General features: G+C 40.4%; 1 protein-coding gene across 3 annotated transcripts in view; it reads left to right on the forward strand.

The window, feature by feature from the left end:
* C1QTNF3 (C1q and TNF related 3) overlaps positions 1-12486 on the forward strand; it is a 70365-nt gene extending 57879 nt beyond the window's left edge. For all 3 annotated transcript variants that reach the window (XM_082724874.1, XM_082724873.1, XM_082724872.1), the window contains exons 4-6: positions 2196-2325; positions 7290-7389; positions 10586-12486. In XM_082724874.1, the coding sequence (XP_082581000.1) occupies positions 2196-2325; positions 7290-7389; positions 10586-10745 (390 nt within the window). In that variant the 3' untranslated portion in view covers positions 10746-12486. The remainder of the gene's footprint in view (positions 1-2195; positions 2326-7289; positions 7390-10585) is intronic.
* Positions 12487-13449: the final 963 nt, after the last annotated feature.

Below are 13449 nucleotides of genomic sequence, written 5' to 3' on the forward strand. Positions count from 1 at the left end.
GTCTGAAAGAGCGACTGGGGGAGAACTTTGTTTTTTATTTGGGCGTATCTGGTGGTTGGTTGACCTTGTATAAATTCCATCATTTTTCTGGGCCTTGATTTTTTAAAGTTATAACTTAAGAGGTCTTTTGTGTTTCTCTAACTGCTTTTGAGGTTTTGTCACTTGTAAATGAATGTTGTTTAATAATCGTAGCAACCTGGCATCAATGGGCCATCAATAATTTACAAAGAAAAGACAGATGCTGCCTAGCCAGGTGAAAGGTGTCTGATGAGAAGGGGGATAAACATTCCCAAAGCTAGAAACTCTAACTCTAAACCTGCGATGGTTGTACAAGGCTCAGGGGCCCTTGTAGCCAGTCTGATGGAGTGCACCTGGGCAATGATTAAATTGCTCCATCAATTATTACCTGACAACCACAATGTTGGCAGAACTGCATTCACACAGTTTTATTTTTTTTATCATTTTATTTCTTTGTGAGATTTTATTTATTTGAGAGAGACAGAGAGAGAGAGCATGGGCTGAGAGAAGGAGAAGCAGATTCCCCACTGAGCAGGGACCCCGACAAGGGGCTGGATCCCAGCACCCCGGGATCATGACCGGAGCTGAAGGCAGATGCTTCACCAACTGAGCCACCCAGGCGTCCCCTACATTCACATGTTTTAAAGGAGGCATTACAGAGGAGGGATGACTGGCCTCACGCAGCCTGTAAAGAAGGGTGATTCCAGGACCCTTTATTCCCTTTTCAAAATCCCTCCTCTGGTGTCATCCTTTACTTTCCCCTTCCTTCTGCGTCCACAGCCTTCACGCTGTCTTTCTGACTGTCCAAATCCTTGCCGTGTTGATTTTCCTCAGTCTGCTTTCCCCTGAGTCTTCCAAACTTCCAATTATTCCCTCTCTCACACTCTCCTCTAAGCCCTTCCTTTAAACTCCCATTCATTGAAGACAGGTAATCCCAGCAAACTAAAGAATTTATTGATTTAACTCACACTCACTTACAATGACGCATGTTGATGGGGGACTGGCATTTATTTTCAAATGTGACTGTCTAAGAGTGGTACAGTTCCAGTGTGAGGGTTTTCCCCACACCACCAAGCATTGGTCCAACATCAGCTAAGTGTCCTTACAACTCAACGCAATTCTGACACTACTTACTTGGAAAACGCCTCAGATTCCAAAGTTAAAGGCTCAACCCTACAAGACCGCCACCGCCAAATTGAGACTCTAAGTCTGTGCTTCCGACATTCTGGCTATGAAGGGGAGGCTACGAACCCTCCTGGAGTTCAAGTAATTTGCTAGCAGGAACTCAGAGAAACATGTTATTTATTCAATCCCTGGTTTGTTGTAAAAGGGTGTAATTCAGGAACAGATGGAAAAGATGCATAGGGCAAGGTTTGGGGAAAAGGGTGCCGAGGTGCCATACCCTCTCAGAGACCAAGTACCACTCTCCAGCACTTCCCATGTTCAACAACCTAGATGCTCTCTGAGCCCCTGCCTTTTAAGTTTTTATGGAGGCTTCATTGTATAGGCAGGATTGATTAAATCACAGGCCATTGGTAATTGAATTCAACCTCCTGCCCCTCTACCCTTCCTGGATGTAAGGTGGGACCGATCACTCATCTCTAACCACATGGTTGGCTCCAATGGCAAATAGGCCCCATCTTTAGGTTACCTAGGAGCTTTCCAAAAGTTATCTCATTAACATAACAAAAGACCCCTTGATCTCTCTAAACACTTAAGATTTTCAATGGTTTTGGGCACTATGCCAAAGGCTGGGACAAAGACTAAATGTATATTTATTATACATCATAATATCACAGTTCTTTTGGAGAAATAAATTACACAGAGTGAATAAAATTAAAAGGTTATTTTGCTGCAGGCCTTCTCAGATCCTTTAATATGCTAATGTACATTTAATAGCTATTCGTCGATTTCATCTATATTTTCCCCACAATAGTATTTTAATATTTCAAAAAAAACCTTTTGAAGTCTAATGTTCCATGAAACACAAGGTCAGAACTGCTGACATATACTATCATTTAATGGCTTCATAGCATAAAAAATGTTAAAAATTACCATGATTTAATTTTTTTCTGTTTATTTCCAATCTAGCTGTTACAAATAATGTCGAACAAAACTTACTTTTGTGAAAACCTCATTTCTTTAAGATAAATTTCCTGTTAATTAACGTTCCTTAGATTGCATTCATGGCTTCTCTGGCGACCCACTTCAGCAACCAGAATAGCGGGATCATCTTCAGCAGCGTGGAGACCAACATCGGAAACTTCTTTGATGTCATGACTGGTAGATTTGGGGCCCCAGTATCAGGTGAGAAGTAAAAACAAATGAATGACTGAATTAATCAACTAGCAATCTAGAAGGAAGGACGGAAGGAAGGTAGGCAAAAGGTGAGAGCGTGAGGGAGGAAGGTAAATGATGAAGGAAGAGGACACAAAGAAAGGAAGACACTACGAGAGTTGAGAATTCTTTCTGATTCCGGTTAAAAGTGATCACCTCACTTTTTGTACTTTCTCTAGTACAGAAATTCTTACAGATTTCTGTTGGATTTCAAAGTAAATGAATTAGAATTCAAAAAGGTGAATACACTTTTATCTTTTAAAAAATATTTTATTTATTTATATGAGAGACAGAGAGAGAGAGAGAGCGCGCAAGAGCGGGGAGGAGAGGGAGAAGCAGATTCCCCGCTGAGCAGGGAGCCTGCCCCGGGCTCAATCCCAGGACCCTGGGATCATGACCTGAGCCCAAGGCAGACACTTAACTGACTGAGCCACCCAGGCGCCCAAGTTAACCAGTGGTGTCCTAAGGTGCAGGGGAGGGGGCGGAGGGTGCTTGTGAGTGGTCAACCCCAGAGGAGAGGAGTGTTTTATCATGGACAGGGTTTCGAATTGCTGCACTATGATGACAATAAAAACCTAGTGACCTTTTCACTGGTCTTAATATAGTTCAAAAATATCCCATAAACAATGTGCTGGCTTATTGCCTGATTTCCTAACACAAGTCACACTGTTCTCAGTGCCACCCCACCTTAGTACAGCAAGAAGAAGGAAAAACCATGTTTAAATTTGTATTTAAAAATATAATTAAAGAGTGTCTGGGTGGCTCAGTGGGTTAAGCCTCTGCCTTCAGCTCAGGTCATGATCTCAGGGTCCTGGGATCAAGCCCCACATCTGGCTCTCTGCTCAGTGGGGAGCCTGCTTCCTCCTCTCTCTCTGCCTGCCTCTCTGCCTACTTGTGATCTCTGTCAAATAAATAAATAAAATCTTTAAGAAAATAAAAAATATATATATATAATTAAAAAAACTTTTCAGGGCAAAAAGAAGGCTTACAGCCACCTAGTCAAAGGACAGCAGGAAAAGTCTACCCAGAATGATCAGCTTGTGGTGGCTGAAAGTAAGGAAGCTGTAGGCATTGAATGATGACTCCCAAATTGGCCCAAGACCTAAAATCCCCAGGAGCTGCGAATGGTACCTTATATGGCAAAATAAGGGATTTCACAAGACTGAGTAAATTCAGGATCTTGAGATGGGGAGCTTATTTTGGATTATGTAGGTGGGCCCAAGATAATCACACTGTCTTTGAGAGCCAAGGAGGTCAGAATCTGCCAGGAAGTGATGTGACCATTGAAATAGAGACTGGCATGACAGGGCTGATGGAGAGGGAATGTCGACAGCCTCTCAAAATTGCAGATGGTAGCATGGGAAGGGCTCCAAAAATGTTTAGTTGGGTTTGTGTTTAAGTTTTCTTTGTCTTCTGTAGCTATTATTTTCTCTAATCTCTTGCTGTTTGTTTTTGTTTTTGTTTTTTAATTTCCATTTCACATTGTTTGCTTTCTCCATCCCAAAGTGGAGTCGCTCTGGCTAAATAGGTCCTTACATGCTGCATGTCCTTAATTACATATGCTGAGGATGAATTTTCCTTTTTGCTTCTTCCAATTTCTTCTGTCTTATTTCTGTGTTGTTTCTTTACTTTTCCCATGCCTTACCTTACTTATTAGTCCCAGTTTTTAGTTCCTTCTCTTATCTGAACATTTCTGCTAGGAGTTCCTGCTTTTTGTTTAATAATATTCTTTCATAGAAGGATTTGCTTTATTAACATTATCTTAAACTCAGGATGTCTACATTCAGATTTAGTTATAGTTTTCATCTACTACCTGACAACATTGCTTCTTGGTGAGTATTCTTCCTCTACGGGTAGTTTCTGCTCGCTCTTCTTTTCTACTTTCTAAAGCTGACTGGCGGTTGAAAGAGTTGGGTTTCCTTAGGCCAGCCACAGATAGTAGTTTCTTGGGGGGAGGAGGGACGACAGGGGGGACTTCAGCATACTTCTGGCTTCTACCATGGCTCCCTCTCCAGCTACCAGGAGACTCACTCTGGTCCTTCTCAAGTGTGGCCCTTCTGTGTGTTTTCTCTGTCCCTCTGCAGACTGCCCTGGGTCTGGGAAGACTTCTGAGACAAGCCTGGCACTTAAACTTCTCTTGCCCTGTTTTTGGTGGTAGTTTTGGAAATCTGCCATTTTAGGACCACTCGCCTCACTTTTTGTACTTTATCTAGCAACCTTCCCCCAAAATATCACTTGGACTTCATCTCAGCCCCACTCATAAGAGCTTCTTTTCAGCATGTGGCCTTTCTCCATCAGGGAGTGTCTTTTTTTCCAGTACTGTGAGATCAGCCACAGCGTGGCCTCCTCAAAACTCCCTGCCCAGCCTCCATGTTGCTTCCCTGAGACTCTCTGTCTGCTGTCTGTTGCATCTGACAGACAAGTATTTTAAGTTTATTGACTTTGATATCTCCTAATCTTCTGAAAAATAGATTCTATCTGGTGTTTGTGTTCAATGCTCCTTATTTCCCTATGTGGTATCCAGAAGGAGAGGAGGAAAATTCTGATGGATGCAGTCGCCATGTTAAATTTGACACAAGTGTTTTTAACGCCTTGATTGAGGTTTCCACCCAGCTAAACTCAGAAGTCAACGGGTATATGAAATGACCCAAGTGATCTTTCATCACACTTTAAACAGTTTCAAACTTTTTTATGTGACTTTCTGCTCTGGAGGTTGACAACTTTCCTATAATTATTTTGTTACACACCTCTGGGCTGCAGTTTACATAAGCATCTAGAGAAGCCCAACGGTTCCATTGTTTTCAAGGGCTTTATTTATTTTCTATTTATTTATTATTATTTTATATATTGTTATATATTATACAATATATAATAATATTAATAATATAATATATAATATTATTAATAATATATTACTATATTATTATTTATTTATTTATTTTCAAGGGCTTCCATTGTTTTCAAGGGCTTTCAAGAAGCTCAAAGATTTAGTAGTTGTTTAGAACTCTCTTGAATTATCACTTGGGAACAACCATCATTTGTCTCCCCCTTTAACAACAGATAACAAATTGAGCATTTTCTGCTTTTCAGCTTTGGGAGGGATGAGACAGAGAATTACTGCAATTACAGCAACACAAAGACCTAAAAACTAGAGCAGAAGTGGGTTACCTCTGCTTTCAGTAGCTTCCCTAGAAGAAAGCCATAGGTGGGTAATATACATACTCACTTTTATATTTCCACATGTAGACATTTTCGTTTTTTCCCCATCTGGTCTCTTAGTCAGTTCTAACAGGCTTCTGCAATCTACTTTGTATAGTAGCCATCATTGTTTCAAGAAAAATAACATCTTTTCCTGTCGTTTCATTCCAGCTTTATCTTCCTGAGGCATTGAAGATTGTCACCCATGTCTATGTATGTGTGTGTCTAATACACTTTGTAAAATGGAAAAATCTGAACACACGTAAACTATTTTCGTAGAGTCCTGTAATTTCGATCTGCCTTTACTTTGCATCTGTGAACTAATCTCCAGCCTTATGAATGGGTATGACTGATTTTTTACACCAGTTCCTTTATTCCCAGGATATTGAATCTGCAAGCCTGGCCCTAAATGAGGCATGATCACACTTTTTCACTTGGTTCAACTTGACTCAGAAGCAGGTGTCAACATGGTACCCTCACAGCTTCTATCATACTTGATTGCACCTTTGAAAAAGAACATGCTGTGTCATGCTATCTTTTTTTTAAAAGACATTTCTGGGTTTTCCCCTTACAAGGCCTGCTGCTATGGTCTGAATGAGTCCCTCTAAAATTCATACATTGAAAACCTAAGGCCCAAGTTAATGGTATTAAGAGGTATGGCCTTTGAGGGGTGATAACCTCATGATGGCAGAATTCTAATGAATGGGATTGGTCCTCTCATGAAAGAGGCCCCACTGAGTCCCCTAATCCCTTCTGCCACATGGGGATACAATCAGAAGTCTGTGACCTGGAGGAAACCTCTCACCAGACTGTGTTGACACCCTGCTCTTGGACTTCCAGCCTCTAGAACTGCAAGAAAGACCTTGCTGTAAACTTAAATGCACAAAGACAAGGTCACTAATTTGAAAATGTAGTTTGGAAAATCCATAAGAGCTTGATGATATATATTCATTCATCTTTCCAAAATGTACTCTCAACTCCCACCTCGTTTGGAGTTGGGAAGATTTTCCCTTTTGCTCATCTCTGTGCTTTTGGATTCATTCTAACCTTTTACAGTGTATCAGTTCCTATTAAGTTCCTTTCTGTTGGGTGGCCTAGAGTCTTACAAGAAAACTCACATCTTTTAAAATACATTGATCCTTTACAAATGAGAAGGATCCTTATTTTTAGTAGCAAGATCATGCTGCTGAGTCATCATGGAGTCTTTTTCTTTATGGTACATAATTTCTTCTATTACAATGAATAACATGATAAGTTTCTAAAACTATTTGTTCAGAACTGATCAACATTTTTCTGCTAAAATTACTTCTTAGCTCTGGCTAACATCTCTGGGCTGAGTGTACCTACCCACTGTAATGCTATTCACATGGCTTGTTTTGTTAGGCCGAAGAGGCCATGAGTTCATCCATGCAGGCTCTGTACCTTGTACAAAGAGTCCTAGTGGTAGTTAACTGATACCTAGGAATAGTGTGTATCTCATCATAAGTGCTTATTAGGGATACACGGTACACACACTGAGAAATTTATTTAATTTAAAGTAGGAGCTGAGAGCAGATAAAGGAAAAGTCCTGCAAATAAAGGCCAGGAAGAGCCTACATGCCATATAGGATATAGCATATGCATAGAAACAAATCCATAGGATATAAACAAAAAAACGTGAAGTCATACAGTGTATCTCCCAGTCCTCAATGTACAATATGTTAATATAAATGCAGATAAATACCTGCCTTTTTCAGGTGTGTATTTCTTCACCTTCAGCATGATGAAGCACGAGGATGTTGAAGAAGTGTATGTGTACCTCATGCACAATGGCAATACAGTGTTCAGCATGTACAGGTGGGTGGTCTTCTCTATCACAAGGGTCAACCATGCCGCCATTGCTTGCTCAAAGGATGGCAAACACCACAGAGTGTAGAAGAATCAGGAGCACCTGACTTGTCATCACTGAGAGCTCCCATATACCAATATGTGGCCAGATTATAATTACTATTTGGGAAGAAATAAATCTGATGAACTTGAGAATAAGCAGGTTGATGAGAGGCCTTGAGCTGATTGATTACTACCAATACTCCCCATAATTAATCATTTATATATTTTTAAAACATCTTACTTATTTGTTGGAGAGAGAGAGAGTGTGAGCGCACATGTGCTTGTGAGGGCAGGAGGGGAAGGGCAGAGGGAAAGGAAAGGACAGTCTTTCCTTTCATAAAGATTTTATTTATTTATTTGACAGAGAGCAAGAGAGAAAACAAGCAGGGGGAGCATCAGGCTGTAGGTTCCCCGCTGAGCAGAGAACCCAATGCAGGGTTCGATCCCAGGATCCTGAGATTATGACCTGAGTTGAAGGCAGATGCTTAACCTAGCCTTTGCCAGAGTTGACCCCTATTGAGGATCTTCTCTACTATCTTCCTCAGCTGGCAGGTAGAGAATTGGGAATGGGCCTTGGTCTTTAAGCTTTTCTGCTGCTCTGATATTTATCCTATCAACCTGTCCCTAGAGCTTCTTCTAAAAAAAAAAAAAAATTACTTTAGGGTCCTTGAATGGCTCAGTTGGTTGAGTGACCAACTCTTGGTTTCGGCTCAGGTCACGATCTCATGGGTGGTGAGATGGAGCCCTGCATGGGGCTCCCTACTCTCGGGGAGTCTGCTTAGAGGATTCTCTCAGCCCCTCCCCCAACCCGCTCTCATGTGTGCACAGGTGTGTGCCCCCTCCAAATAAGTAAGTAAGTAAATAAATAAATAAATAAATATCTTTAAAAAATTATCTTAAAAAGAAATATTACAACTTGTTTTGATGTAAGCTTAAGATGTGGGAAAGAGGCAGAGAGCCAACATCTTTCCCATAACTAAATGGGTGGTGAGATATTTATGAACAATTCTGTGGCTGCTATCTTATCTTTTGATGACTTGGGAGGATTGCCATTTCTTCTGGAGTCTGGTCTCCAGTGGGGGGATGTATTTGGAAAAACCAAAAGAGAAAAGGATAAGTAGGTGGAATTGCTGCAAAAAAGAGACTCAAGGGGCGCCTGAATGGCTCACTGGATTAAGCGGCGGCTGCCTTTGGCTCAGATCATGATCCTAGGGTCTTGGGATGGAGCTCTGCATTGGGCTTTCCGCTTGCTGGGGAGTCTGCTTCTCCCTCTCCCTCTGCCTCTCCCCACTGTTTGTGCTCTCTCATAAATCAATAAATAAAATCCTTAAAAAATAAAAAAAAAAGACTCAATATGGCAGCTCAAACACTGCAGAGCTCTATGTTGCTTGACCAGCTCCAGGATGGGGAAGGATGGAGACGAGAGGGTGGAGGAGGGACTGGGGGGATGTGCTGTTGGGAGGGAGGTGCTCCATATGGGTTTTGAGAGATGCAGACTGGTGAAAGCAGTTCTGCCACCTGTAAAAATGACTTGCAAATTCTCCCTGGTCATTGTGATTGCCATAGTCAGAAGGCAAAAAGAGAAACAGGTTTGTGAACATGTTTATGTGTCATCTCACATTCTATTCAGAGAACACAGTTACGTTGTTGTCCAGCCCTAACTCCCCACAGCCTATGCAGGGGCAGCTAGGAATGTAGAGCTGCTCCTCTGGAAGAAGGGAGATGGAGTCTGTTAAACAGCCAGGCTTCTCTGCTCCTCTGGCTACCAAGTATCTGTTGAATTCTTCTTCCTACATTTAGAAGATAAATCTCCCCATCTCCACCCCCATGGAAGACCGCCTAAACTGCAGTTCATGCATCCAGCTCAAAGCCCCAAGTCTTAGGAATGAGCAATCCTTTTTATCAAGTCAACCTTTCAGCTGTTTTTCTCTTTGGCCCCTGATTCTGTCCTCTGGGAGGACCTTCCTTGTTTGTCTCCATCCAAAAGGCGAGTAGGTGTTCCCTGGGGTCTTTCACTGCCCACTTCTTGCTGGTGCAAATTAGAAGACTAAGAGTATTTAGTCAAAGACCTCAAGTCCCTCATGAACCAGGTTTGGATTTCTGGGTAATACCATTTCCTCAGAAACTTATCAGGCTTTTGTTCCATTTGCTGCCAGTCAGTGACATGTGTTAGCAAACCACATCCAACATTCTTTTCTTGACATCTCGTTTTTCAGCCTGTTTTTCCTTGATTTCTTGTCTTCATCCCCTTCTGTCTTAACTAGTGGTGGTTACCACAAGATCTTCTAAAACAACAGATTTAAGTAGAAAGGCAATATTTGTAATCTGTCAGGTTATGTCATAGGCCATGTCTATTAGATCAGATGAGAAGTCTTAATAAGACAACATCAACTTTATATCTGATGTCTCTGGTTGGCTTTTCCAACCCTGTTAGACCTCAACTTTCTAGACCCTCCCTTTCTTCTTCCTGTCCTTCAGACATACCAATTTTTGTCTGAACTCATCTTTTGCAGAAACATATTACTAAAAGCAGTATTTTGGCTTTTCCAGTCACTTCCTTGCTTAGGTTATAGGCTTGGTGGACATAAGGTCTGCTTTCTGTTATCAGATGTTTTCCTTAATGTTTTGCCACAGCACAACATGGATCTCCAGCTTTCAAGCCCACAATCTTTGTCTCCTCAGTACTTTCTGCCTGATCCTGAGCCAATGCAACATGTTTTAGTTTGCGTTATGAAATCCCAAAGAAGTTAGGGTAAACTAAACTGCTATAACATTAGCCTAATGGCTTAAATGTAATGGAAATCCCTTTTCTTCTCATGGGACAGTCCAGAGTGGTTGTTCCCGGTTGGGACAAGTGAGAGAGATCTTCCCACTACACAGTTTTCAAGAACTCAGGCTACAACACTTGGCTTCCAGGTCATTCTGGTCATCGTCATTACCATTCCACATGGTCAAAATGAGGAAGAAGCAAGAAGAGGGGTTTGGGAGAGTTGTGTTGTCCAATTCTAGAAATGGTACATGTCTGTTCACATGCCATTTGGAGAACATAATCCTAGAACTCTAAGTGCATGAGAGCCTGGAGAAGAAGAGGAGGACATATTTTGGTAAAGAGGTGATTTTCCATTGCAAAGGCTAAGTAGTTGGTGCCTTTTTTTCTTTACAGCTATGAAACAAAGGGGAAGTCAGATACATCCAGCAACCATGCAGTACTGAAGCTGGCTAAAGGGGATGAGGTTTGGCTGAGAATGGGCAATGGCGCTCTTCATGGGGACCACCAGCGCTTCTCTACCTTTGCAGGCTTCCTCCTCTTTGAAACCAAGTGAATATATGACTAGACCAGCTCTACTTTTGGGAAGACTTATGGCTGAGCTGGTATTGTTGTGATCTGAGGGATATTAGGGTTAAGGGTTCTACTCGGGAGCTCAGAAGAAGAATCCACAAAACAGTCTTCTCAAGTGACCTTGACTAATATACTTGGCATGTTTACTCTTCCCCAGGCACCTAAAGAAGAATTCCTTCTTGATACAGGCTAGAAATAATTGTTCCATCAAAGAAGTCCTTTGAAAAGAATTTGGCTGCTCTGTTTTTAATTTAATAGCAACTTCCAGGAATTCCTGAGGTTTGGGGTTCATCATTCTTTATAACATTTCAGAGACAAGGGTGCAGTGACTAGGGTGGGGCCGGGCAGGGCAGAAAAAAGGCACTTGCGAGGACCAGGTTACCAGAAACATTTGTGAAGCCTAGACTGGGAAGTAACACTTTGATCCAGTGGGTCAATATTTATAAATAAATATAGATAATTTTAGTAATTCCAGATAGCTTTTAGATAAAGAAAGTATTCACAATGCCCATAAATAATGTACTCCTGCTGTAATTAAATCTTGACTTGTAATGGCTTATGTTTTTGGATATGGAGTTTTCTCATGATCCAAAATTGGGTTTATCAGATATGATTTATCATATTGGCTTTTTCCCATTGGGTTTCTTCTGTTACAATAGATCTTTGTTGACCCTGGCCTGGAGAACCAGCTGAGGTGAGCTTATGTCCATATACACAGTATACACAATGTCCTTATTCTCTTATTCTCTCTCAGTTTAGAAGTTACCCCAATAAACTTCACTGACATGTCATTTGAGGAGCTGTAAACTCAGTTATATACAAACTAATGGATAAAAAATATAAGGGCATTCCATTTAGAAGACATAAAATAAAATCTCTTAACGTTTTTAAAGATAAAAATTGATATGCTTTTTTTGATCACCATATTTAGGCAATACTTACAATGGAGCTGTGCTCCTTTACTTTTGCCTGTCCTTCCCCAAAAAGGGACAAGTTCAGGAGATAGTACCCCAAATTTGTTTATTTTAAGCGAGGAAATCATCATTGGAATATGTGTTTATCCTGATGTTGAATCATATTTAAAATGCACTAGAGAGATACCTATCTGAAACATATCATTTAATGAATTCCCTTAGAAAGCAATTATCCATTATTTTATTTTCTGTTACAATTTCAATTTCCACAAAGGCTTTTAAACTATGGATTTAATTGTATTGATTACCCCCTATAGCTAGAAGCAGAAGAAATTAATTAGGGCTACACTATTAGCTAACTTAGTGTGCTCCATGTTCAGTTCTGTCTTTGACCCATTCTTTTGGTCTATAAATATTTTTAAACTCTTCCTGACCAACACAAACAATTCTATTTTAAAGTGAATGGATATTAGCCAAAATGTGCTTGACTGGTTGGTAATGTTTTTGTGATTTTGTATACATCTCCAGTTGCTTCTGGGCTGTGTGGTCATGGGTGTTGAGGTTTACTATTTCCAAACATCATAAATACCTTGTATTGCCAGTAGACAATTGAATGTTGCATGTTGCCCAAAGGGATTCCATGTTTAAAGAACACACATTATTAATAGAGTACCTTAGAAGAAGACATTGGCTTAGCTTTAGATAAAACTGAGATGAGAAAAATGTAAAAGCATCGTATGGAAATAAACATACTTTTGTTAAATGTATTGTTTTATAATGTTCTTAATAAAGTTGAATAGTCATACGTTATAAGTCACCACAGTGAGTTTCATCCGGATTCCACACTGAGCCCTGGGCCCAACTCAAGGCTTGACATGGGGCTTGATCCCAAGACTCATGGGATCATGACCTGAGCCCAAACCAAGAGTCGGATGTTCAACCAATTGAGTCACCCAGGTTTCCCTCTCTGCCCATTTTTAGTTGGATTATTTGGTTATTTTTGGTGTTCAGTTGTGTAAGTTCTTCATATGTTTTGGATATTAACCCCTTATTGGATATATCATTTTCAAACTTCTCTTCCCCTTCAGTAGGCTGCCTTTTGGGTTTGTTGATGGTTTCCTTCACTGTGTGAAAATAGTGACATTTTACTAGCATTTCACTAGCTCTTTGGTTATTCTGAAATACTGTTTATATGGAAGACAAGATAGATGCTTAATCTTTTTTTTACTTTTATTTATCAATTTTTATAATAATGAGTTAGTGTTCTAGAAATCTTCAAAGTGATTAATAAGATCTCTTAAAAAGCATTATTAACTTATGATTTTTCATATATTTAATATGTTTCAATCCACCAGAGTCATTATTATAATTGGGCCCCATCTTAATCATCAGTGGGAGACCCTACAAGTAAGTACCTCTATACTTTTGACCCAGAATCAGGCTGGTATAAATCTCTCAGCAGGACAGAGGCAAGTGGAAACTGTGGAGATCGATGTCCCAATCAGACTTTCATGCTTTGACCTCTGGTGGGACTCCAGTGGCCTGAATTCAGCAGCATCAGGCAATTATGTAAGCTATTTGATTAAAGCCAAGAATCTGACTGATCTAAGAGAAAGGGGTAGAAACGGGGAGACGAGTTGAGTTAGGATAAGACGGAGTACAAAAGCAAATTCAGAAGAGTGATTGCAATGTAACATCATTTATGTAAATTTAAACTACAGAATATGATATATGTATACAAAATACAGTATACAAATAGTATAGTTACAGCAT

The sequence above is a fragment of the Mustela nivalis genome (assembly GCF_964662115.1).
Source record: "Mustela nivalis genome assembly, chromosome: 3".
Lineage (NCBI taxonomy): Eukaryota > Metazoa > Chordata > Mammalia > Carnivora > Mustelidae > Mustela > Mustela nivalis.